The 27,862-nt window shown below is 45.3% G+C and overlaps 1 protein-coding gene across 2 annotated transcripts; it reads left to right on the forward strand.

The window, feature by feature from the left end:
* Positions 1 to 8,738: 8,738 nt before the first annotated feature.
* On the forward strand, positions 8,739 to 27,696 carry LOC124307712 (leucine-rich repeat-containing protein 24-like). 2 transcript variants are annotated; one of them, XM_046769692.1, is made up of 3 exons: positions 8,739 to 9,994; positions 24,524 to 26,031; positions 26,808 to 27,696. In XM_046769692.1, exons 2-3 carry the CDS (start codon positions 24,622 to 24,624, stop codon positions 27,297 to 27,299), a joined length of 1,902 nt encoding a protein of 633 aa, XP_046625648.1. In that variant the 5' UTR covers positions 8,739 to 9,994; positions 24,524 to 24,621; the 3' UTR covers positions 27,300 to 27,696. The 2 variants fall into 2 exon arrangements, with proteins under 2 accessions (XP_046625648.1, XP_046625649.1); XM_046769693.1 differs by having other exon boundaries at positions 24,524 to 26,007.
* The last annotated feature ends 166 nt before the right edge of the window (positions 27,697 to 27,862 follow it).

A 27,862-nucleotide genomic window follows, 5' to 3' on the forward strand; every position in this document is an offset into this window, starting at 1 on the left:
TAATAAGAATCCAAACAACAACAAAAAAGCTATGACTATCGGGGCCTGTGAGGGTAAGATGCAACTATGTAAAATAATATTAATATTAATAACATTAGTAATAATAATAATAATAAGAAGAAGAAGAAGAAGAATAAAACTAATACGATGGACAAAAAAAAAAAGCAAAAAAAGAAAGAAAAAAAAAACATAATCATGGATGGAAAATTTATACTCTATTCTTGTAATAAAATTGTGAAAACGTGGTAGTCTTTCATTTCAATTAATTACAACACGGTTATGTGCAATACCAATAACGATACTTCGTATTCAGGCCTAAATCTAGCTACAGTTTGTAGAAAAATTATTCCACCTCAGAAAGAGTGAACGTAAAAAAAGAAGTGCGTAAAAATTCTTATCTGAAATTAGAATTATCCGAATATACTGTATTCTAAATTGTTGAGGGCACTGGATGTAACGAAACGGATGTGCGAAAATCCGTTCCGAAAGAGATGGAGAAATACATTAGCATATAAATTACTCGATTATTTGATATATGACCTCGAGGAGCAGTAAGATGGTTAACATCACCTGCTTAAAAATGAAAATACAGAAACTGATAAATTCGGGTCTTTCACGATTCTAATACGAATTTATCAGTTACGCAGGCTCGAAATTGGGATAAAATTGACGTAAGGTAAGACAGACGCGATCGTGTGAGATCGCAGCAGTATAATAGCAGCAGCGGCAATTCACGTGTGTAATAGTGTAATAAGCTCGTTTGGGACGAGGAGGAGGGGCAAATTCCGATCGAAGCTTAACGTCGCACAAGCCTCGTTACCCGCTACCATCCATCGGACGATCCACGTCCATTGCCGTCGTAGTTTCGCGTGACGGACTTTTATTCCTGCTTGTTCGACGCAGTTTGCTTTTCCCATCGCAAACAAGCAAATGAAACGCTCCCCTCGATCTGTCGCATTCCGGACGTCGTCAGCGGCAATAACTTGCGGAAAGTACACACACGTGTGCGTGCGGCTAATGAACTATTCCCTGCTTTACACACCGGCGTAGACGTGTGGTACAGTGTGCATGTATACGCGTAGCTACGCTTCGTCCGCTCCTCTCACCTTCTCTCATATAAAATATACACGTGGACGGGGCTGTGACAGAGTGTCTGGAAAAGTGCACGTGACGATATACCGACGCCCGTCATTAATTGTAAGTAGCGCGTGCCTCCCTTGTGAGAATTTTTTACAGTATCCGAAAGTTTTTTAGAGTTTAAAAATTTACCGGGGATATACGCAGTGCGGAGTTATCCCGCCGTCTCTCTGGTGTGAAAAGTACGAGGAAAAATTAGTGAACTTGGGGTGAATTTTCAATGTCACGACTCCTGCGTATGTGGTGGAAAACGAGAGGCTTTCGACTGGCCGTCAGCCAGACATCGAACTTGCCGTTCTCACACGGAAAAAAAAGAATAATATCGAAATCGAATTTCGATCTGCAAATTCGGATTGGTGATTAACGATTTTAAAGCCCTCGGATAGCATATTACACGAAGATATGACGATTTTTTTTACTTTCAACCACTGTAACGGATATCCACTATTACACATTTTGGAAGTCTGTCCTTGGATTCGTTGTCGGTGACCCAAAAAACCTCCGCCTACCAACTTGTACCAAAATCGAAATATTTTTATATATTTCACTACCATATTAGATTTCGCAAATCTGACCTTAGATTCGTAATTAGCAACCCAAAAATCCTCACGGTACCAATTTTCGTTCAAATCCATTCATCCATTCTCAACATGTCATCATTTTTATTTAATTCTTTGGAATATTGTTATTTCAATAATTGAAAAAGTAGCAAAATCTATACAGTTCCCTTTTGGAAAAGCCGCGTCGATTGACACCGAAATCATTGAAAACCGGTATCTCGTTCTCAAGGTATGATCAAAACCAAAAAATTGATCGCATACGAAACGTCGAGATCCAGTAAAAACTCGACTTTTCATTTTCCAAAAGTTCGCTTCAGAAATATCCGCTTCCGAACGATGAGAGTTCGTATCGATTCCATCCAACTAGTGAAATCTGTCATGTACCCAACAAGCCGAGTTAACTTGCAGCTTAATTGTACCCAACTTCGAAATCGGCACCGATCTCTAATGCGACAAATCAGTGTTCAAATCAGACAGATAAACCAGAGCAGTCTAGTCGTTCGCTGCACCGTTTTCTTTTTTTCGTAGGTTGGTACAAAAAAAAGTTCCACATCCGTTTAAACTTCGTTTGAGTTCGAAAGGGACTCCAGAGCCTCGGATCGTGTACGATTAGAATTATTATCAGAGCGTAATTGATCGCGTGCCGCGTGTCTGCCACGGTGTTTATTAATCAGCGTTCAAAGCTGAAGCTGCATCACGAACGCCAGCCGGAAAAGAAACAAGCTGTTCTTTCTCTTCGAGTATTATTGTTTCTTTATAGCTCGTCCGAGTGTCGTGAACTTTTTGGTGAGCTCTCTTTCGCTCTGCGCAGTGGCAAGATTTTTATTCGTACCTGCGGAAACACCGTCGCACAAACTGAAAAGCGAACGACGTCGAAAGGTCGAACGGCGTTTCCGCACATCGATTCGTTCTAAACGTCTACTGCAAAAAGCTTCGTTCTGCAGAAATACTCGTCTTTCAGCAATGCGAATATCAACATGGCGGCAACGGACGAGGTTGAACGCTGAGGGTGAAACCGACGGACAGACCAGGTACTAACGACAAGTTATATATACATATATACACGGTTGAAAATTATTGTAAATTTACTACCGATTTACAAATACGATGCAGCGACGTAAGTTACTATGTATTTGTCTCAAATTTACCATGAAAATTTATATGAAAAAAATACAACAAAGTAATTTGAATTTACTAAAATGTGTAGTAACTTTACTGTGTTTGTAAATTCACCGCGCCGTATCCGAATAAAACTTACAATACAGTGTCGGATGTTCCATAAATAAATTTTTAACGGCGATAGACAGGGAAATCGAACCGAGCGCTTTTCTATCAGGCGTAGATGACGGAGGAAGGGTTTCTCCGAGGGTTAATCTATCCACCCCGTGCGTAGAAACGCGTGCCCGTTTTCGTTCCGCGGAGCCGGGTTTTCGCACACTGTAATATTCAAAGTTTTCGAGAAGTAATTTTGTCGAGGCAAGGCATCAGACGCCCAGGCGCCACGGGTGTATGTGCGGAGAGTGCGGAGAGTGCGGAGAACGTACAGCGGTATACACGCGCATGCATGCCGAGCCGGTGAGGGGATTTCGTTAAGCATTCAGTTTCGGTCCGTGAGACCGCAGCAAAGGCTGACGTCTACCCTCTACGCGGCATAAACAGGACGTTGATATAACACGAGGACGACAGCCGGCGAGGCCGAGGTGGCCGATTCATATTCCGAGATGAGATCGAACGCGCATAAATTGTTCGTCGAAAAAAAAACCGATCAGAAAAAACGGCGACGGGCGTTGTGGAATATTTTTTATCACAGGAGAAAAAGGCGGGCGGTGAATTGAATTTCATTGCGTATTCTTAAAGCGCGAGGAAAATATACCGTGTCTTGGATTTTACCCTACCATCGGTTATACGTAGGTATAAGTGTAACGGGAATGAATATGAATGGGAAAGGAAACTTTTGATTTTGTTAAAGGTGAGGAGCGGGAGGATGAGGAGGAGGAGAGCTAACGGAAGCGAGGAAAAAGAAAGGACCAGTCCGTGGGTTTCGCCCGATTACAGTTTCCCATTTAAAAGCAAGAGGTGATTACACAATTAAAGAACTTCTGCACCCCCTTTCAACTCGACTCCGCTTCTTTCCGCCCGCTTCCTTCGCCCCGAAAGAGGAGCAACGGTTTCGTGTTATAAAACTCTTTCAGGTGAAATGTCGAGGAGATGAGGGGGGGGAGCTGGAGACCCTATTGCACGATTAAAAACTTCAGCGCTAACTCGCTTGCAATCAAAACTGCGAGGAAAAGTCTGAATTAAAATGAAACTTCGGACTCGACACTTCGCATCTTCTTAACACGTGCGTAAAATGCGTAAAAGATGTACGAATCCGTTTACGGGGTTGTTTATTCGTTGCTGAACGTTGCTAAAGGGTCGACGTCCAACAACTGTAACAAATGACCTTGCCCAAGGTAATTGGGTAAAGTGTAACTAGTGTAACCCTTGCGATTCCATTAAAGGGTAGCAACGAATTTATGAAAAAAAAATTTCATGCCATTTGCAGCTTTTCCAGCACCTGTACAATCTAGTTTTCTCTCACATTTTCCCAGTTCAAGTAAGTTGGTAAAACCCAAATCGTTTAGCTTATTAACTCTGTATTCGGTTAAAGTTCAATTCGAATTTAAGGAAAATATTGTGTGGAAAAAAGGTCAGCTTAAGCTAATTTGTTTACTCGACGTAAAAAAGTAAACTGACAGCAAAACTGATATTTTTAGTTTTTTTCACGACCAAATTAAAAATCCCCCAACAATTCCAGGTTTTCCAGTTCTGTGGCGACCCTGGATTATGATTGTTTTTATTATCGTCACTCACGATTCAGAGCGAATTAGTAATTGGTCAATAAGGTCCGAGATTCCAGCCTCCTTTTTTCCCCCCCTCCGCCTCTCCGGCCGTCCGCGATCCCTGTTTCTTTGAAGGTTTCACGCGTCATTCGAGTCACGAGCGAATTACCCCCGCGCCCCTTGGCATACAATTTAATCCCTATAAAAAATGTTCATCTACACGAGGAAGGAATACCTAAGAGTACATTTCCCTGGCACGCGATGCGTGCATTACGCGCCCGCCTGTATCCACATCGCGATAAAACCTACGTAATACATTTCGTAGGCGAGTTGGTCTGTACCGCGACGATAGAAGCCGTAGCAATTTTCTTTCTCCCGGTTCTAGGGACAATGGCGGTGAAGAAATTGAACGAAAATTCTGACGCCCCCAATTTTGAGGGAAATCCTTCGAAACCCAGCCGGCGGTCGCGATTTTACAACAATGCGCCGCTAAAATGCCCGAATCTTATCATCCCTGCTCGGGCATACGCCTCGGCACAATGAGCTTTCTTGCAGAAAGACGCGCGGGACGTCTAGACGGGGTTGACGACACGAATAGTACTCCGCCCGTAGTCTAGGACTCCAAGAATGAGCTCCTTCCCAACTCTCGCTAAGCACAAACAGCTCGTTTCTCTCAACAGTCGGAGAAGGCGTGAGGACTTCTTGGCTGGACGCTCCAGTCCCGTTTTATCCCCTCGCGAATCGCCCCGAGGAGGAAGGGGATACATTTACCGCCACGCAGGTGGATCCCATGAATCCAGCCCCTCGTCTAACGATAAGCCACGAGGAAGAACTTTCGGACCCCAGAGACGCGACACTTTGTTCCTCGCGTGCACGAATCCGAGTCATTAGATGCGGGTGAAGGAGATTCCGTGTTTGTTGATTCAACGTCTGTTAACCGCTCGCACTCTCGATCAATCTAATTTATTTATTTATTCAGCCAGCCGTTGGTTCGTCGATCTATATATTGAACACGATGTTCAATTTCTCAGAACCGATGGTGGGTACCTGGACAAGTGATGTTTAGTTTGAGTGTCCAATATTTTCGACGGTAATTCTTCGAACGTAGAACGTTACATGCTAACACAGCTGGCGCGAAGTTAGTTACGTAAACGACATGTAAATTAGTTTTAAACGTTTCAACTGCCGGGAGTAGTCTAGCATCAATTACAATGAAGGATTGGATTAACTCATTCGTCTCGAATGAATTACCCACCTACTCGAGTTTAGTATCGTAGTTAGTCGACTTGGGTAAAATTTAACCCCGGTATCCATAATGCATATGGAGAAGATAACTTGCGGCCCGTGCGCGTACGTTACACGCATTAGATATACGGACAAATGTATAAAGTAGTAAATCGGTACCCATACTTTTTCATCAAACTCAGGTTACGACCAAATCGCGGTTCGGATTGGGGCCGAATTATTCCACATCGAGAGACACGCTGTGACCCTTCGAGGTCGAAATACAGATTCGAAAAATCCTGACCCGCACTTCGGTCAGGTGACTCAGCCCCTGAGGGTCGTTCGTGCTTTGAGAGACTAAGTAAATCGCCAAGAGACAGACAGACAGACAGGGCTATGAGCGTTTGTCCAGCGTCGAGGAGCGCGCCAGCTCTCCGCGTCTGACCAAACACGTTCCGCTACCACTTATAACCAGACACGCAGGACATCGAGAATGAGGAGAGAAGATTTTTGAGATAATCTTGCAACGATAACCGTAACGTCGTTTTCCACAATGGATAGTCGGACGGAATATTCATCATACGTGATAATGAGTTATCATCTGTGAAATAGCCTACAAATTTTTCGAAAAGCAATCATTGAAACCGGTTTCTTCCACCTCGGTTACGGTTCTGACGACTACATCCACCGTATCGCTGTCTTTCGTGCGATTGATGATACGCCGCGGAGTACATCGATATAGGTCGACAAAATGGGCATTAACAAAGCATCGAGCTTCTACTTTTTCTAACTTGAGACGAGAGGTAGGAGGAAGGATGCGGAATCTCGAAGTGAGCACGCGATACAGATTTATAGGTACGCATGTATACGAGATACTTTTTTAGGTCTATAGCTGTGCTCCTCTACACCCGTATTTATAGGGACACTTGATGAAGGTACAAGTGATGGGAGCCGCGCGTGATCGATATGGCTACTGTGCGGCAGCGGCGGCGGCGACGGCGGCGTCGGCGGAGGGTTGCTCTCTGTGCGTATACCTATGTTGGTAAAACGTATAGGCCACGCGAGGAGAGAGAGAGAGAGAGAGAGTAAGAGAGGGGGAGGAGGAGGGAGAAGGTGCAAGTTGCGCGACGAAGGGATCGTTTTCAAAGCATTAATCAGAGAGTTAAATTATTGGGATGGAATCCATTAACTTCTCCTCACTACCGAGAAGTCGAGCAATGGATAGAATGAGAGAGAGAGAGAGAGAGAGAGAGAGAGAGAGAGGGTGGGAGAAAGCTCTTCAGATGCCATCGCATTCGCGTACAATATGTACATACGTACATCGATCTCACGTGTGGGTGTAACGTGACGTGAAGGGAGGAAGGGTTAAACCAAATTATTAATATTATTCAATTAAACTCTGCTACCGTCACACGGCATACGTTATACACATATATATATATGTATGTATGTATGTACATATAAACTGTATATACATTGTGTATATATGTATCTATACGGGCACGTCACGTATATTTTCACCCAACTTCCTGTAATAACATATAAATGTAGCGTAGGTACGAGGTATACATTACACCAGCATGCAACCACGTTTCGTTTTGTTTTCTTAATCGTAGGTGCAGTTTCCTGGAATGGCGGTTGCCGGTATCTACATCTACGAAATGTCAATTACAAGTAGAAATTAATTTTGAACTGATAAAGAGACGCGATTTCATTTCGTAAACAAAACGGAAAGAATGGTAAATTTTCAGTTTGAAACATTTTGATCTCCGCTTGTACAGTTAACGCCATACTTTCATTTATGTTTTTTTTTCTTTATTTATTTTTTTTATAAGGAAAGTACACTTCATCAAAAGTTTTTATTAGGCCAATAAACTTAAGCCACGGGTGCGTATACGATATGCTTAGTTATGTGTGCTACTTTGGGACGTTGTGAGAAAATCCGGAGATCCACTTGAACGCCGAAGTAAAAAAGTTGTTTTTTTTTTGTTGTTGTTGTTGTTGTTACCGGATTGCTAACGGCGTCATAAAACGAAAAGGAGGCACGAAGCGGTTAAGTAAAAAGAAGAGGGTGCAAAAAACGGTTTATAGAAAAATTTCAATACGCAAGATACTTATAAATATGCTGCGCACAATTAGCTCGTGGGATTCCAACCATCGTAACCGTGCCTCGTCAGGCACCGCGAGGAAGAGAAGTGGTCGGAATCCGAAACAAGCCAAGCTGCGTACATGAATCATCGGGATCGTTTCATCTTTGAAACTCTGGCAGTTGCTGTCGGAACAGGATGACCACCACGTACGATGAATCCTCGTTTTTCCCTAAGCCTGAACTCCTGCCCAGAAGACCGAGGATCCATACCTCCAAAGCCGGCACACGTACCCTTAGCGAGGGTGGGGAAAACGTCTCAGCTTCTTCGCCGCGCGCGTATTCAGATTAGTAGCTAAGGGTATAACGGACACCCGTCGGTCCGGGTCTCAGCGGAGTCCGCGGTGCAGACGAGAGAAGGTGAAACGGCCAAGTCAGCAGAGTCGCGAAAGAGATGGAGAGAGAGAGAGAGAGAGAGAGAGAGAGAGTGAGTGAGTGAGTGAGTGAGTGACGCGGGGGGTGGAGGGAGAAGAGATCTTTCGCGGTTATGCCATCCTACCGTCTCGCCTCTACCCTTATACAGCTCCCTGCGAAGATTCGCGGAATTAGAAACGCAGATAAGTGTTTTAAAAGAAAGCTAAAAAACCGAGGGGGGATGAGGAGAGGAGAGGAGAGAAGAGGAGAGACGAAGGGTCGGTATCGCGGCTGGATGGCTGGATGGCTGGAAGGAAGAGGGTTATAGGTGGGTGCAGGGTAGGTCGGGGTGGAAGCTAGAGCGAGAGAAGGAGAAAGAGAGGAGGATTTCATTGAACGCCCCCAGAATTCGTTGGTGGTGCCCTCTTAGCTGTGCGGCAGCGGGCGGCAACGCTGCGTCATCCCCCTCGGCGCCCCTCATCGCGAAGCGGAAAGCGTCGAGAGGAGAGACAAGGAGAGGGAGACAGGGAGCCCGCGGGATTCACTGCTGCTGCTGCCGTGCCGAACCTGTGTCGGAGTGCCTCTCGACGTCGCGGAAAATATCGCACGTACCTTGGAATTTCAATAAGTACACAACAGAGGGACGACAGTTCTGCAGTCGCAGTGCCGGTGGAAGTGGAAGTGGATGTGGAAGTGGCTACGCTGTCGCGCTCGGCGATGTCCACCACCGGATCGGGATGCTCAAAGCTCTGCACCCGGCCTGGATTAGGGTTGCAGTCGGTCTAAACGCGCTCTCGTTTCTCACCTTCTGCACGTTTCTATCATCGCTGGAGGAGGAGAAAGGAGGAGGAAGAGGAGGAGGAGAAGAAGGAGGACCAGGAGGAGGAGGAGGAGGAGGAGGACGAGGAGAAGGAAGAGTGCGTCATTATTTGTGAAAACAGTTTTCATACAGAAGAGTATCGTCTTCCTCGTCTCGACAACGTGCGGTTGCTGTTTCTGGTGAAAAAACGTCCCGCTTCTCGTCAACCAAAGACGCAGACTTTACTCTGGAATATCCGATCGCTTGGTGAACGTGCGGTGCGTGACTGAAGCGGTATCGAGTGGAGCCCGGTAATTGGTCGTTGCTTTATTTTTCACATTCGGCGATTATTTGCCAATTTTCATACACACCGAGGATTGCTACAGCAGCCTAGTTTCATGAGAAACTGCTAAGCGCCGCGTCGTTGAAGAATCTACGCTAACAAATCCGTCCAAACAGCGGACGCAGCGACGAGACAAAGAGGTTTTATCATTCATGATCATCGACGTTTCGACGGTGCGGTGATTCGTTTGATTAATTACCTGCATCAACCTCTCCACATTCCTCGTGTGAAACTCGACCCGGCGAAAAATAAATCGCGAGAAATCGATATCCCCGTGTTGTAACGGTGAACGAGAGAGAGAGAGAGAGAGGGTGGGGGGGGGGGGGGAAGGGGGAGAGAGAGGGAGAGCGAAAGCCCCGAGGTGCACAGAATCCTGCACAAATGAGGGATGTCAAATTCAAGAAATACCATAATGTCGAGGAAAGGGCTGACCGAGGCTGCTTCCTTCTCCACGAGCGGAGGATATCGCTCGAACGATTCTCTGCGCTGTTAAATGTTTAACGACGTCGAAACAGAAGCAGAAGCGGAGGAAGAAGAAGAAGAAGGAGAAGAAGAAGAAGAAGAAGAAGACGAAGAAGAAAATCTCTATGTGATTCCCCTCGGCGATTGGTAAGTAAAATAAGCGCCATACTTTTGTATATTCCCCACAAATTCTCTCGTACACGCGAGTGATTAAATCGAGTCCATTGCTACATCGAGGATGTTTAATGGGTCAAAGAGATGCGTCTGCTCTCGCTGGCCGTCTCTCCTTCTCTCTATCCATCCATCCAACTTATTCTCTCTCTCTCTCTCTCTCTCTCTCTCTCTGTAGTGCGGTCGAGTGTCAAACGCACCACACTCCTCCGCGCCATGATATGCATGAAACTCCCCGATATTGAGCGGTTTTCCATTCCAAAAGATTCGATATTATGTTCGAAAAAGCCGTACAGCAGGGGCCGCCGACCCTCCGATTTCCCTCCGCCGCGGTTTCTCTACTTTTCAAATAGGCAGAAGGTTACGCATGTGTACATTTATACGAGCAGGTATGCGTTCGCGTTGGTGTACCCGAATCTCATTACCCCGTCGGTAAGGTGGTCGTAGACGGTGTCGCACTTTCCGGTAGGCGAGGTGGAATAAGAAAAGAAATTAAAAAAAAAAAGGCGCCAAGGTAGGAAAAAAATTTGCCACTTCGCCATTTTGAAAGAAACCGGCAGCGGTGATTGTCATCTCGCTGTACGGTTACGGTTACGACCTTATCACCCGATTATGCCGGAGGATTTTCTAAATTACGATAATACATATAATAGCAATAAACTTGAACGGCTTTAGCTGGGAACCCTCTTGGAAAGCAAGCTCGCTATACTTATTAGAACCTTCGTTTCAACGGATCGCGCATTTGCAGGAACGAAGGTTCATTAGTTTCGTGAAAATGCATCTCCGGCATGTGCAGAGCCAGGCTCATAGGTATATATACGCGTTCTAGAATTATTTTCCAACCGTTCCCAGCGCTATCCGATGACGCCTCGTAAAAAGTGCTCTAAAAAGCTCGTTAATTTACACCGGCAGGGAGGGAGCGTAGCGCCAAGGTAAGTGGCACTAACGGTAAAGTGGGAAGATCCGGTAACGAACTCGTCTACTGAAACAGCTTCCCGTTTAACTGCCGGCTAAAGACGTCCGAGTAACGACCTTGACGAGGAATAACGGTCAAAAGAGTTTCCGACCGTAAGCCGAGGACGCGCTGCACTAACCACCTGCGGATGTCAAATTGACTGATCCGCTTCCAAATAAACCCTAGAGCCAATTTTCTTCCCCGAAACCAAAGCCGATACGCTCGATGAATCGTGCGTGGAAAAAATCTCCGGATTCCCCGACTGCGGAAGAACCGGTTGGTCGGGGGGCAGGAGGAGGAGGAGGTTGATAAAGAGCGAACAGGGGACGGCGTCGCGTCTTTCAAGATGTCGTCGACCGTTTCGTTAACGGCAAGACATTCCGGTGGAACAGTCGGCAGTCAGCTGTCTTTTATCACGCTGGCTCGTCTGGCGTTTCACCATCTTCCTCCTCCTCGTCATCAGCGGCAGTTTACTTTTGTTGCGTTTCGTTGCTTTCCTTTGGTAAGCTTTGCCTTGCGTCGCTTTGGTTTGCCTCGCTTCGCTCCACGTTGGAACAAAACAACGAACGTCTGTTACCGGTACGCGTGGGGTTATACATTCCCGGGTGGAATTGTAAAGCAAGCAAGCCCCCATAGTTTGTACGAGTTATGAGCATCGGCGTGGGGCAGGGGGGGGAGGTGGGGGCGTTTAAACAAACGGTAGAGTCGTGAGAGACACAGCCATCCCAACTCCGAAACTCCTGCTTGTGAGTTAGGCGCTGGCTCTGTAAGTAAATATCATTTGACGTAGGTAACGAATCGGTGCTGCTGCTGCTGCTGCTGCTGCTGCTGTTGCTGTTGCTGATGTTGCTGCTACAACAACCGCGTATCTGAAGCCCCGTAACGCTGCTCTGCCACGCCACTCGTGCAGGTCCAACACCAAAGCCACGCGTACACACGTGTGAAACCGAAAGCCAACCGTCTGTACTATCCGTCTTATTTTTCTTTCTCATTTATTTTCCTCCCAATTCCCTTCCGGAATTTCCGAACAGCTATCCGAAGAATTTCTCGACAACGAAATAACAGCCAGTCTTCTCGCTTCCTTGCGACGACTGTGACTCGTTATTATGTATTATATTTCATCGATATCTTCACGTTAGTCTTTGAAAAAAAAAAAAACAATATACAACTTTTACCAAGATAAATGTCGATTCTTTTATACGACTTGGAAGTATCCAAGGTTTACCGTCATTCGCTCTAATTCTTTCCGTTATTGCGATGAAAAATTGCCAATTCGGGGTGAAGATTTGTCGCAAAAAAAAAAAAAAAAAAAAAACTTTTCCATTCCCACTCACAAAATCCGACCGTCCGATTTTCATTAAACAAAAGGAGTCAATAAACGATTTTTCACCCCAACAAAATCGCTTGCTGCTTCGATTGTTTCGAACAAATCGGTTCTCATTTTTTCACACTATAATACGATCTTGTCTCTAGTCAAACAATAAATCGCATCCTTCCATCATTCTCCAGATTACCTTATAACCAGAGTAGCGGAAGGACGACTCGTGACACGTAATGAAAATACAATAAATTCGGGTGATTTCGAGACTACAATACGGGAAGAATATTCCCATTTAGTACACTCGCGTCTACCAAGCATTGTCAGGCGTACAAGCACAAGTATAATGATGATAACAATAATAACAACAACAACAGTAACAATAATAATGACAACGCGGCAGTTTGTTTGATGGTCGGGAAACGTGTCGCGTTATAACTCAGGGGTTCTTCGCCCCTAAGATTGAGCGGGAGGATGATCGGTGATATTTGCCGGGTAGTAACAGCGTGACAGTGAAAGTTTTACCGAGTGTCCATGCAGCGTCGCGTTGAACGCATCTCCCTTTGTCGAGGGGGAGAGAACGATTTGTGGATAAAGTGTGGGTGCAGCTGGGTGTAATTAGGTAGACACGCACCTTATCCGGTAGCAAACTATCGCCGTGGCTTCAAGATTTAGCCACCTGTCATACGATCCACTGCCCTTCCAAGCCTCCGTCATTTACGCGAGAGCGAAGCCGTCCGACCCCCGGCGTTTTCCAAATTCCATCAATCTATTTCAGCATCGCCTTTTCATCCCTCGCGTCGGATCCGCGATATCGGCTAGCCGCTCGAATAATCCATTTTACACACACTTCCATTGAATATTTCGGCATTATTGATCTTTTTTTTTTTTTTTCAACCCTGTTAAGCTTGTGGTCCTGCACTGTTTTTTTTTTTTGTTTTTTCTTTTTCTTACCGTCGAGTCGCGAAGCTTCGTTGATAATGTCAATACACGGTTGAAAATTTTTCTGCAGCATGTGTATGCGATGGTCTGCAACTTCGGGGTTGAGATTGAAAATCGAGAGTGTCGAGTTAAAGGAAGCACAGATACGTGAGTTCGCACGTCCAGCTCACCGAACCGACTACCCTCGTTACTCAGCGAGAAAGAGAGAGAGAGGGAGAGTGAACAGAGCAAGAAATACAGAGAAATTGATGAAAAGGTCTCGGAAAAAGCGGAATTAAGCGTAACGTGCAGGGGGAGAGGAGAGCTTGGGTTGAAAAGTGCTAGTAGGGAAAGAAAAATTGGCATTCGGGGAGATTCCCGTCGGGCGGCTGATAAACTCGACGATATTTCTTACTTAGAGCTTAACTAACCCAATTACCAAAGAAGGATCCGCAAGAGTCGCGCCTAGTTGGCTTTCATGTCGAAGGTTATACGTGTAGCTATCTGTGCGGTACAAAGGTTATAGTTAGTTACACGTTTAGCCGAACTGCGACCGGGATGTGCATCAGGGTGGACAATAAAGCGTCAAGGATAAACTTGCACACCGTAGTTAAAAAATGGCAGCGAGCTGTGTCCGATGTTGGTACATAATCGGGGGGCTGGTACGTTGGACAAAGAGTTCGTCCCGAGCAAATATTAGTTTTTATTCCTCGCCCCTGACGCGAAGCGCGGATGAACGCGGGCAAAAAATCGTTTGCGAAAGTTTTCGACTTTCAGCGTTATTTTTCGGTTTCAAACGATTACGTTGTTCAACGGTGCGGCTCTAGTTACATTTCAGCTCGTTTTTCGCACGGCTGAAAAATATTCCGCGGAGATTTTTCAGCTGGGATAATAATTTACCGGAAAATAGTTGGGCGTGTCAATTTACAGATTTAACATTTAATTTTCATTTATGAAAACAAACGTCCCTCGGCTATAACCGTTGTCATTCTTCATCATATCGCGGTGACGCGTGAGTAAAGTGGCAAGATGTGAGCGAAACCGGAGCTGCAGCGACCTGTTTTGTTTGTTTGTTTCTTTTTTTCCTCTCGATTTTTTTATTCTTTTATCTTCGTTCGTACGTAAATCTAGACCGCGTTTTAGCCATGATTTGAAAGCAGCGCGCTGCCGGTGCCGTTCGTTTTACCCCGCGATTTCATATATCAATCATACTCCTCTGACTGCAGCGGTGGAAAGTCGAGAACGTATTTCGAGATTCGTACACGTCACTAGCGTATGCAGCACGTGTATATATATATATACATATATACGCCGCAGGGGAGCGTAATAATTTATTTAATTTCGTATACTCGTTTCCTTTTAAAGTCAGTTACGCAGGTGGAAAATCTCTCCCGCATATTTATTCTAAGTAAGAAAAAAGAAAAATGGCGCATGTGCGTAGGCGTACATGTTGTTTTTTTTTCACGGGAAACAGAAAAAATGTCAAAGATACAAAGAAGTACGAGATAGAAGAGTATTTCAGACGAAGGATGAAACGTTACTCGATGGGATGAAAAAGTTCTCATTCACTTCTCGGCGCCGTTGGAACGGAAACGGGGTATCAGATTCGCATCTCCGCGGTCGGCGACACTCGAGATAATAGCGATAATCAAAAACCCTTCGAGGTTCATAGCCTGCGGATCGATTCGACGGTTCTTCAGATTTCGTCGCTGCCGTGACGTTCTTACACTGCGGAGTGCGGAACTGCCGCACGGAGCGAACTCTTCGATTGACTTGACGTTGAGGGCGCTTATAACTTGACGGGATATCTTCAGGGGGAATTTCTGCATTGTGCCGAGTTTTTTAACCCGTGTCTTTTATAATCCTTTTCACAAATTTATCGCTGATCTGCCGAAATGTCGGAGGTAGCAGAATTTTAAACATTCTCTCGTATAAACGTATCGTTTACTCCACACGCGTTTATTATTATCAGAGACCGGATAAATATGTATTAGAAAATGATAAAATATCTACATTATACGGTACGGAAAAACGTTAAAAATTAAAATATGGTAAAAATATGGAAAACAGAACCAGCATATTATGTAAAAAACCAAACAAGGAATGAAAATCATGTGTATTTACATATTAATCCGAGTCCTAATTATTATTATTATTGTTCTTGTTGTTTTTATCGTTGCGAAAACTCAACGCGTGCCTAGAAAAAATTATCTCGAAGCGGAAGAAGCATGTCGTTCGGGACGTAAAAATTTTTATTTCACCTCGCACGAGCGCACGCATAACGGATCTCGTTTTATCCGATCGATGTATCACTCGGCTATACCGGCACGGAGGTTCCTTCGATTCTCTAGATACGAGAACAAAATTTCCCTTCTTTCAGGCCCGTTGTCCTATTACGTCACGGGCCGTCGACGACATTCGGGCGTTTTACAGTTATAAATAAAAAATGGAATTCTGGAGGCTTTTCGAGACACGCTCAACCGCGACTGAGCCCCCCTCTCTCTCTTTGTCTCTTTGTCTCCATCTCCCTCCAGCCACGCTGTTGTAACATTCCGCACGGCCTCTGCTCGTTCGCATAAATGTATAACGGCGCGACGTGCATACGTTGAATGCGATTACGAGACGGACGCGGATATCGCGTTATAAATTTGCCGCAAAAATTTCTCGATAAATAACGTTGTTGGTTCGTCGGCGGCGCGGCGGTCGTAATGCGTTTTACGCTCTTTCGACGCCCCGGGAACCGAGCTGCCCGCTCCTCTTCGTTCCCAGAGAATATAATCCCTTCAAGGATCACCCGGCTCCCTGATCCTCGGCTCTAACTGCAGAGAGCCAAATTTTCCCGGGAAATTCCGAGAATAACTAACCAGCCCCACCTCTCCCTCCCTTCCTACCTCCGTTTCTCCGTTTCTCTCTTTCCTTTCCTACCTTCCTCCCTTCCTTCCTTCGATCCTCTCCCTTTCAGCTGCCGCGACGTTCTGCGATAATTAAAGATCGTAAAATCGGAAGATTTCTCGAATTCCGCTACCATACCACCCTACCTGCGGAATATCTATTGCTCGGACATGAACGCGCGTTCATTTATTCATTCGTTCGTTCGTTCATTCATTCATTTCCACGGTGTCACCCGAATTTATATCCTAGCCCCTTTCCCACAGTCGTTCGGCTTATTATATTCCCTAATTTATTGTTTAAGGAAACAGACGCCGTAGTCGCGTAGGGTGTAATAAATTATCGCTAGGGTGCGTCCTTATTATCGCCTGTTTACGAATCGATTTATACCCCATTTACCTATAATATACCATCCCCGACTCCTCATCCATACATAATGGGCAATATTTAAAAAACAAATTTTATCACTTTCGCGGCTGAAAAATGTGCAAATTTAAACATTTTGTCTTCACGCCCTCCCAGGAGGTCCATTCAAAAATTCAACATGCGAGCTTGAACGTCGTTGAATAAAACCTGACGTTATCACATTATACGGTAGTTTAAACAGATTTCGTTATCCTGTTTCGTAACACACGTATAGATATAATTTGACGTTACATTTGATCTGTAAAAATGCGACTTGCGTATGATTATGTTTGAACAATGATAAAAAAAAAATTTCGTTAAAAAAAAAGAGTAGTTATTACAACTTTAAGGTTCGCGACAAATTATTTGCAGAAATATATTTTCAACACCGACTGGAAGAAAAATTGCGACTTTTTAATTCCCCTCATAAATCCTGAGAGGATTCGGTTTCTCTCCGTGTCACGATGCTGTGCATCGTATGAAAAAGCGACGTGTTCTTTCGACGGCGAGCCGTGTTTTCTCGAGTTCCACAAACGACGTGTCCTAAAATTGATCGACGAACTCCTCGTCCCGGCTTATCCGATCATCCAGCTGCTCCAGACTTGGCGCGCGAACCGCGAACGTTGAATGACGCGAATCGAACGGATTAAGTCCGCGGTTGCGATGGCGCGGAGAAAATGTAAGGAGGGGAGGAAAATCCGCCACGTCGCACAGCGCTTCCCAACTTCAACGTTTTATCGGTATAGGTACCGAAGTGAAGCGAGAGGAAAGAAAAAGGTAAATAAAACGCATCGAGTACGCGATATTCTAACAATTACGGCTAGTTGTAGGATCAAGCTTTTTTTCCAATTTTTACATACACGGTTGGTTGATTCTGGAACACTTTCGGTATTCAGAATGGACAACGACATTCGGCCGAGATTAGAAAAGGGTTTAAATTCGTGGTGTCCGGTAAAAAATCCGTGACAAATTAAAGAAGCTTTCCAGGACATTTTCAGATTATTCAATGACATTAAAAATAGTATATTTCCAGGACGCGAGAAAAATTCAAAGACAGTTTCCAGGACTTTTGAAGGACAAACAAAATTCAAGGACATTTCTTGGACCACTCGACACATTGTTAAATAAAAAAATAAGTAAATCGATGTCCGTTCAACGTTCGGAAAGTAAAAACGTGAAAAAACCTCCGGAGTTGAAGTCGATCCAGCGAAGTGTTTATGACATCTGGAGGGGTGTGTTACAGCATTAGCATACAATATACGGTACGAAGGCATAAGGATATAATAGGACCCGAGGGAAGAAATTTACGAGACGGTTTGGAGGTTACTTGTTCTTTTTTTTTTTTTTTTTTTTTATTTTTCTTTTTTCTTTTTTTTGCAATAAAAAAATTTTGCACGCCCGTCCTTTGCTCCGTTTTATTTTTCGCCACCCTCACCCCGACCCAGGCAGCTTACGGAAGTAGAGTAGGGTGGACGTCAGTCCCACGTTTGACTTTATGGGCTGAAATTATAGTCATAGCTGGTAGCTCACGGCAGCGGCACACGGGGACAAGCCGGCGAGCCGCAGAGCCGGGGTTGGGCCTTGTAATAACGCGTCAAAAATCTCCGTCAGCTGCAGGAGTCAAAGGTGTCGCGTCGAATGTCCCCCGGCAATTAATCACCCCGACCCGTCACGACGCAACGACACCCGCACGACGGTAGGCGGCGCGTTTACACCCCCAGCAGAAACGAGCTGTTATCCCGGGCAAAAAACCCACCGTTATTATACGCGCATTCGCACACACACGCTTACAAATACGCGCGCATTATGCCTGCGTCCGATATCCTCCCCGATCGAACCCTCGAAAAATTCTATCCGTGTTTGAGAAATACGCGTCAATACACATTCACCGCTGTGCCCAAATTTTAACAACGCGAAACGATGCGGGAAGAGGACGGCTATTAGCATCGATAATCGACCAGGTCAAAGCTGCGAAAACCCTGCGTTTAAAGAACGGGTTGAACGGTTCGTTGTAATTGAAACGTCGGGTTTTTCTCACAGGCATTTCACGATGCATCGAGGGAACAAAAACGGGGAATCATCGATAGTTAATTTCTATGGAATGAATCGAATTCAGGGTCGAAGACGATTTTATGACTAGAGAATTTGCATTCCGATCATGAATATCACGCGGGGATGAGTCTGCGTTGGTACTTTATGAGAGGAAATTAATTATCGGGATTATCGTACAGTCATATTGAAGTTAGTAACGTTGTCGTGACGAATCGTGCTGACGAAATATTGTTATAACGCGATTTTGCAACTGTTTAGAATTCAGTAAACCGTAATAAAACAAGCCATACCCATATTTTGCAATCCTAGTTTCCTCAAAATCATTTCAAAAATAAGAAAATCGTATTTTTTCCCCAATCGTTCGCTGCGATAACGTTACCAGCTTCAGCCTCGTATCGTCCATGGCGCCTTTGTCATTTACACTATTATCCGCAATTGCCACGCTCAATAGTTCGGCGCTTTGCTGCAGCTCTTCGCCGTCGACTTTTCAACTCCAGCTTATGACACGCCAGCAAGCCACCCACATGTGCGGTAGACCGAAAAGTTCAGAAACCTGCTTCATACTCTCTTCCGGCTCTCTCTCTCTCTCTCTCTCTCTGTCTCTCGTTGCCTGCCATGCCTTCCGACTCTAAAGGTGAAACGGCTCGCGTATCATTTAACGTCCTCGCGCATTAGTTTCCAGACCTGAAATTGTCACCGTGAAGCACTTTCCATTTCTCTCTCTCTCTCTCTCTCTCTCTCTTTTTCTCGCGTTTCGCGTTCTTCTTACCATTATTGTTATCATTATTACGGCTATTGTCATCGTTAACGTTATTGCATCCCGCCTTTGCAGAGACGATTTTTTTTTCTTACAACTATTACACGATATATCATTGAGCGATAAAGAGGCGATCAGAAATTAAGAGATGGGAAAAATTCGTTTAATAACGATACGTGTTATCGGTCGAAGGTCTAAAACAGAACTGTTTTTGCAATAATATTGATTGACCCAGCAACCTTATTCATTTTATAACATATGAGAGCTCTCAGGTATTTTTTTTTTTATCTATGATGACTGTTAAATCATCAGAAAAAGGGTCAAAACAGGTGATTTCAACCTCTGCAACAATATTAATTTGGATTAGTTTTTGGATAATTTTTCACAGGACTACGTAATGTTTTAATTATTACTCTTCATGATTATCCTAGTTTCAGTTGACAGGGCTACAATTTGCTATGTTGGACAACGATCGCAGATTTTGTACGCACGCAATTCCACTTGGACGCTTCGTGAAAATTTCGTACCCCTGTAGATTGGAAATCCGAAGTATCGGTTTGCGTACGATTTTGTGAACGCGTTACGTTTGCTCGACGTTATACGATTATATTATTATTTATTTTTTAATTATATTATTACGATTAGTACAGAAAGCGACCTTCGTTGGCCTCCGAATGAACATTGGTACGCAAACTTCGTTATTTTCACGTGGCTCTTACATACACACACATATGTACGTACATTTAGGGAGGTTCGTCGAAAATCTGAGCAAAAGTATAACGTCAAACGGAAGAATATGTATTTATGGTTCTTCGACGAGGAGCGGTATCGAATTACGATTCGCGTGCTGTGAAATACCTTCAGCCTGAGGTGGTGGCTGACCGAGAACGCGCTGTAAGCATTGACGAAGCGTTAAGTAGACTGCGGTGAGGTGAAACCTGATTGATCCGTGTGTGGAAATTGAATTACCCGGACATCGCACACGAGGGGACAACGCCGTACATGCCGGAAGTTTGGTGGTTGCGGAAGGAAAGTGAGGGAGAAATAAAATCGGCATAGAGAGAAAGCGAGATGCTTGGCGTAAGGGCGAGTGTTTCGAGTAGTAAAGAAAAAAATGAGGGCGGGTGGGAGGGAGGGAAAGAGAGGGAGAAAATAAAATACAGTAAAATAAGAACGGTATGCACGAACCGGCGGTACGTGACCCTATAAAAAAAAAATATGCGGACTAGCCGGTTAAAACCCGGGTGCTTGGTACACGTATATGCCGACCTGAGGCATGGGGTGAAATATACCAGGGATATAATAATAAAAGTCGGACAAGTTCGAGGAGGATATCATCTTGGGAAAGCTCCCGGTGCTGAACCACCCCGTCGGGGAAAGAGTTAAGGGGCTCGCTTTTCCAGCTCTGCAGAAATTTTGCTAACCGGTTGACTGGTTTGAATTTTTCCAATTTTCGGGCCAAAAGCGGGAGCCGCGTACAATCGACGAAATTGAACCAAAATTGGTACCCGGGGTTCTTTCCGGTCCCTGATTTCGTTTCGTTTACGAATGAAAATAGGGGTGAGTTCGGGTAAATTTTCAATTTCGTTGTTGCATTCAAATTTGAAATTTGGTGTACCTGAAGGGGTTTTTGGGGTCTTCGATGCCATTGCGAAGGCGTTGGTGAAATGGCTGGTTAGTTGGCTAATTTTAGTATCGGTTGTAGATTTTGGTATCCAGTTTTATTTAGACCCTAGGTGGGTTTTTATTAATTAATGCGTATTTTTCTTTTCTATTATTCTCCAATTTTTTACAAGGGTGCTGAAGCTTAGTCGTAATTACGTGTATTTGAAGCCGCCATTTTGAATCCCTGATATTGAATTTTTCAATTCTGCTTCCACATTTGGATTTAGCGAATTCAAAAATGACGAAATTAAGATACACCCTGGTAGACATGGAACAAGGAGAAACTTCTAACCGCCGTTTAATCGAAGTCATCATTAGCAGGTGTCGAGACGAAATTTGTCTTCCTTCCATTACAATAATCGGAAAGTTGTTCGGGTTGTTCCCGAGAGGGACGAGGGAAGAGGGGCGAGGAGAGAATCGATCCGAAGGTGAGTGTAGAACAAGGGGATCAGATCCGATCGAGATAAGAGCTTTGCTTTCGGAAGCGTGAAACGTTTGGCGTGCTGGGGCACGACACGAAATAAAAATGTCGGCGCAGCAACAATCGTGCGGGGATCGTCAAGGGTGAATTTAAATTGAAAAAGTCTCAACCCCGATGTCAGAACACCTCCTGTATATTGCAGGTATATTATATACCTAAGTTGCGGAGAGGAGCCCAGATTTCCTTCGAGTAATACCGCGTGTCGTTCGTATTTCCATTGCTTGTACAGAAGTAACGTGAAAAAGAAAAAAACAAATAAAAACCACCGCAATAATGGCTGTACGGATTGAATTACTAGGTTGCAGAAGATCCGGCCGAGATCACGTGATTTTCTTCATTTTATTTCTATCTTTTTCTCAATCACTTGTTGTGCGAACGTTGCGTTAGAAGAAAATGATTAGACGGAAATATGTTGAAACGAAGTTTGTACGCATATAGCGAGTGAAAAAAATGGAAACCAATTTCAATTCGTATATTCAAAGAAACTTTTTCACCCTTATGACGACTAGAATTTTCCTTCGTATTATTCATACCTCGATATACCGTAATAACGGTGATAACCCGCAGCTCTCTACTCCGTATTCCGTGAAATATATACATATGTATATTCGAATGTAAACCGGATGGGATATAAACCCTGGGCATCTCCATATGTCGTGGAAATATGAATAAACATGCAAATATGCGCCATGAGCGAAGCGTATAGCTCGTATAGAGAAAAAAAAAAAAAAAAAAAAAAAAAGAAAAAAATTCCCCGACCGCTTCCGCAACGATTTTACTTCCTCCCATTCCGCGTTTCCTTAAAACGTAGCTGTAACGTACCTACGTACATGTTTTTCTCCTACCGCACTTCTCTCTTTCAACCCCTCACGGATGATTCAGATTCCGCGTAACAACCCGCCGTTAAGACCCTCATACGTTATCCCACGGCGGGTTTTAAACCCCGAAACATCATCGCGGTGCGTTGCACGGTTTCTCTCTCAGACCGAAAAAAATCCCGCTGCGACCCGAGTCTTTCATGGAATAAAACTCTGTCCCTGTGGGTATAAACGTACAAAGCCAGCATCGGACACCGGTATCAGAGAGTATCGTAACCGTTGTCAAGCCTCCCGATTAAGCGCTTAGCCCGCGCAACTTTTGTTCAATCGAGCAAAAAGATCAGGCATCAGCTCGGCTTCGCCTCGGATCGCGTTCCGCAGGGTTTGCACCTTGCACGAGGAACGGGACTCGGATGGCAGCTGAGGGAAAGATTTATGCTCGGCGACGCTCGCGAATTAACTTTATCCTCCCCTGCAGAAATCCTTGGCCGTGTTCTCGGCGCGCGTGATTCGAAAGATAATTGTATTATTGCCGTCCCGTTATGCCCCCCGAGTCGGAGACGAAGGGAAGGGAGGCCGAGCGAGAGTCTTACGCGTGATACGAAAGCCGCGCTTCGACAATAACGAATTAGAAGAAGGTTGAAAAAGGCGAAACAAAAGGCAGTTGGGAGAAAGCCCCTTGACTCACCGCCCCGCGGGACAAGGGATGGAAAACTTTTTCGTTTCTCTTCGGCATGCCTGCCAGTTCCCGGCGGAGCAAAACCCCGAATCTCCGCACCAATTTAAACTAAGTTTACACCGCGCGTGACGGGGCTGCAAACCGCACGTCCTCCCTCCCTCCCTATCGCGGACCTAAAGCGGAATGCAACCGTCGACGAAATAAAATTAATCCCGGTCAACCCCGGGAACTCGACTCGGTCGGATTCAATTAATTATCGCCCACCCCGTGAGCTCGACTCACAAACAGACGGACCTCTTGCCTTCCTCAATTAATTCTAACGTATCTATCTCCGTATCTGTCCAACTGTGTGCCTCCCGCAAAAGGGAAATTGTTACGCTCTCGTTTTATCAGCGTATAAGGCGTTTCTCATTCTTATTGTTAGCTGGATGATCGATCATTTTGTCATTCGACAAGCGATTTCCGGAAGAGAAATTTCAAGGTATCGATATAACGGCGTTGCCACTTTGGTAATTGAGCATGTAGCAGCTCTGTGAGAAACTTGTTCTAGGTGCTAGATAGGTAATAGAATGGACAGAATGGAATTCAACTATTGTGAGGTTATGGTTTTTGCCATCGGGTAGTGCTTTCTTGTTTTGCGCTTGTCGGTGAGGCGGGATACCGAAATGTCTCTTTCCGCAGGCTCGTGCGCATCCGTAGCCTACACAAAAGTGTACAAGATTCAAAGCAGTTTAAATTTTAACGCAAAAACTTGTACGGAACAAGCGATTTATCGAAAATGGTCTTTGGATTAATACAGTTTCAAGACTTCGATCTCTTTCATCCTAGATATTCTTGATCGTGGAGTAATGTATCTGATCATTGGTTGGATAAAATTCAGAACTCAAATTCACAAATGTAAATTGACTACAATATGTCTAAAATGTATCGAAAAAATCATAAAGCGTACCAGTGTACTGAAAACGGTTAAAATGTACTAGAAACGTACGATTCTACTAGAAACGACAGCGCTGATAGATAATATAACCTGAACCAATTCCCTAAAATGCATATAGACGTAAAAACGGTCGCTTTGATCATACATCCAGTTTCGAAGCATCGATTTGCACGTAGAATGACATCGGTAGCATTTGAATAACACGAGTCATGGTAATTTTGTTGAAGTAAAGCGGTGTAATTCGAGATAAATTTTGAACTGCTGAATCAGCAGAACGAAGTATGTGCGTACAGATTGTTACAAAGGACAAAATCACCCGTTTCGATGATCCATTTTCTAATGGTCTACGTAGCAGTCATCATAAATGAAACTCACGTACAAGCTTTCACATGTATTAAAATCAATAAGGTTGCTGCGTCAACGTGGATTATTGTAAAAAGAGTTCTGTTTCATATTTCAAACGAATAATACTCGTTTTGCAATTAAAACATTTTTCTCAGCACTTTAATTTTCACCACTTGTTTGCTTCGTAAGCTCAGGAAACCCATATTTCATCGCGCAACTCCCCCGAAAGTTACGATATAATGTACGTATGTCGTGGATAAAAGGGATCCTGTTTTACTTCCAGTTTGGCGATAGTGGCGAGCCGTGGGGAGGACTGGATGGCCAGGAAGCCCTCGAGGTAGAACTTGATACTGAACTTTGGCGAAAGAGAAAGCGCGTGTTATGTGCGCGACGCATACACACCCTCTACGAGGGCGGATACTGCTCGCCCTCTTCCTCCTGATAACGAGTTTCACCCTACTCTCGTCGGCGGTGGCTTTTCCCGACTGGACGGACTGCCCGGCGGTTTGTAGGTGCAAATGGACATCCGGTAAGAAGTCGGCGCTGTGTCCGGACGCCGGGCTAACGACGCTGCCGGCCTCCCTCGACCCGGACATGCAGGTCCTCGACCTCTCAGGAAACAAGATAATATCGCTGTACGCGGACATGTTCAACCGAGCCGGTCTGCTGAACCTGCAGCGGGTGTTCCTGAGGAACGCGGGGATATCGAGGATCGACAAGGACGCCTTCAGGGAGCTCAGGATCCTCGTCGAGGTCGACCTCTCCGACAACCAGATCGAGACTCTCGACCCGGAAACCTTTCTCGGCAACGAGAGACTCAGGATATTGATCCTGAGCGGCAACAAGCTCGTCAAGCTGACGGGACCTCAGTTCCCGTCGCTGCCCCACCTCAGGAACCTTGAACTGCAACGGTGCTCCCTCACCGAGATCCACAGCCTGGCCTTCGCCCGGGTCACCGGGCTCGAGACGCTACGGCTGGAGGGAAACCAGCTCGAGTACGTCGAGGCGTTGGCTTTCCTGCCGCTGACGCACCTCAAGACCCTCAGCCTGGACGGCAACCCCTGGAGCTGCGACTGCCGTCTGCGAAAGCTGCGAGTCTGGCTCGCACCGAACCGGCTCTACTCGGTTCCCCAGAAGTGCGAGGCGCCTCCGAGACTGGAGGGGCGCCGATGGGAGGAGGTCAAGCCTCAGGAGTTCGCCTGCAGCCCGGAAGTGACGCTCACCGCGAACTCCTTCCAGGAGGAGATGAGCGGAAACTTGAGCTTGGCCTGCGTCGTTACGGGCGATCCGGAGCCGGAGATCTGGTGGCTCTTCAACGGGAGTCCGCTAAACGTGACGCGGGGTGATCAGGTGTTCGTGACCGAGGAGACCTACAACGGATTCCGGAAGTGGAACAACGTCACCCTCTACAACGCCAGCGAGAGCGACGCCGGGGAGTACAGCTGCGTCGGCAGCAACCTCGCGGGGCTCGGCAAGGACACCGTCAGCATCGTCATTCCCCGCGTCTACACCGCCCCGACTCTTTCCCAGACCGACACCTGGCTGCTATGGGTTAGCCTGGCCGGCGGTGGCGCAGCCGCCCTCTGCGCGTCCCTCATCGCCGTCATCCTCGCCGTCTGCCTCTGCGGCTCCAGGCAGAAGAGCAAACGGAAGAAGGTCAAGCTCCAGGGAAGCGCCAGCTTCGGGGACCAGGAAAAGAAACTGCTGGACCTTTCCTTGACCACCACTACCAACGAGAGAATCAGCGGAAGACCGAGCCTCGAGGCTGTAAGTATCACGTTTCGCATCAAGGTAAGTTTACCAGTTAATGACACGCTTAGAACCAATAATTGACCCTTTTATTTTCCACGATTATAAATTGACGGCGCAAGTTGTGAATTTTTCTATGACTGAAACCAATTCTCAGAGAGTTAAACACTGGGAATTTATTTTTTCGTCATTTTAGAACTAGGGATCGAACGGATACAACCAAAGAAGGTCAATAATTGGGACAGGGTCAGTAACTGGTACACTTACCTTAATCAGGCTTATCTCTGATTACCGGAACGAAAATCATCCTCGACGTTTTAATTTACGAGTAGAAATACGTACTCTTCAGAATTTGGAAGGCCTTTGCCACGATTACACCTTTCAATCGCATATGTTTCGACTATGTTTCAAATATTTTGCCTTGAATTTTCTCTACACGAGAGTTTTCGGGGTCGCTGATCACGAATCTGAAGTCAAAATTTGATAATTCCTAAATCCAAGATTGCGGTTCTAACATGGCGGATGTAAAATCGAAAAAACTATGAAAATTCGATGATTCTGACCGAAACTTGTTACTCGTGTATTCTCGATGTTACACGAAGTAACAAAGATTCATCTCAAGTTGTAAATAAACCGTGATAAGGCCAGGACACGGAGACTTTTTAGACGGAACGCTGAGCGTTTCACTGTGACTAAAAGGGTTAATTATACATGCCGTACATACATAAAAAAAATAACTCGCAGCTATCTGTAACAACGACCAGTTTGTCGCCAATATTGCACGGCAATTAACGGCTAGGATGTATTTTAACCAACAGAGCAGCCCGGGTGACATAGAACTGGCGGAAAGGAGTTCGTCGCTCTGCGATCCGCCGGTGAACGTGACGGTGGAGAGACACTGCAGGGAGATGCACAGCCACCTGCCGACGGTCTTCCCACCCCCGCCCGAATTCACAACGAGTATCTTGCCCGCGGGGGTATTCGGCAACATATTTATCTCGGTGTCGCTCGCCCAGGACGGTGAGAGGCGATACCCCGACCTCCTCGACATCCCGGTACACGCCAGCATCTCGGACAAGTCCGCGGGCCAACCGGCGCCGATACCGACGACCTCGATTTTGTCGGGATTCGCGACCCTGCCCCGAAGGCCCCTCCGCGTCTCCGACCTCAGCTCGCCCTACGACAATATGGGGCCGAGAGTAACGGCCACCGGAAGTTCGACTTTCTCCCTCACGGACCCGGATCTTCGATTGTCGCCCCCGCCGCCCACGCTGGTCATTCAACCTCCCATAGAATTCGTTTCCCTGTAACAAATCTTGGCGCGCGATTCAGGATCAACGGGATTCTATAACGTGTTTTTTTACGCGAGGCCGACTGTGAGGGAGTACGCCCGTCGCATGGATGTACGTGTGCGCGGATACTGTGTCTACGTAGGTATATGCGTGTACGTTATATTATATACGTTTCGTATAATATACGTATAGGTATGTACGGTCGAGTGGAGAGAAAAAAAAAAAAATTATTTCAGTATTGTTTCACATGATATATATTTGTTAGTTTAAACGGAGGTAAGACGAGAAGACGGGAAAAAAAAAGACAGAATAAAAATTTAATCAAATAAACGTGAACCGTCATTGTAAATATTTCATAATTCCTTGTGAAAGAAAGAGAAAATTATAGAAATAAGAAAATCGTAAGATAAATATCTCCCCCCCCCCACCCCTTTCCATACAAAAAAAAATAAAAAATCCAAAAAAAAAATAAAGATGGAACTAATGACTAGGAGTAATAGAGAGTATATAATATATATATAATATATATATTACGATCGGAAAAATTATCTTTATCATTCATTTGAAACTGTATCACTAGT

Source organism: Neodiprion virginianus, chromosome 6, assembly GCF_021901495.1.
Source record: "Neodiprion virginianus isolate iyNeoVirg1 chromosome 6, iyNeoVirg1.1, whole genome shotgun sequence".
Taxonomy (NCBI): Eukaryota; Metazoa; Arthropoda; class Insecta; order Hymenoptera; family Diprionidae; genus Neodiprion; species Neodiprion virginianus.

What these genes read in the sequence shown, in the direction of transcription:
- LOC124307712 (XM_046769692.1), top strand. Translation starts at nt 24,622, where the DNA reads ATGTGCGCGACGCATACACACCCTCTACGAGGGCGGATACTGCTCGCC. An exon ending in GTATCACGTTTCGCATCAAG is followed by an intron (nt 26,032 to 26,807) that starts GTAAGTTTACCA and finishes TTTAACCAACAG; the next exon opens with AGCAGCCCGGGTGACATAGA.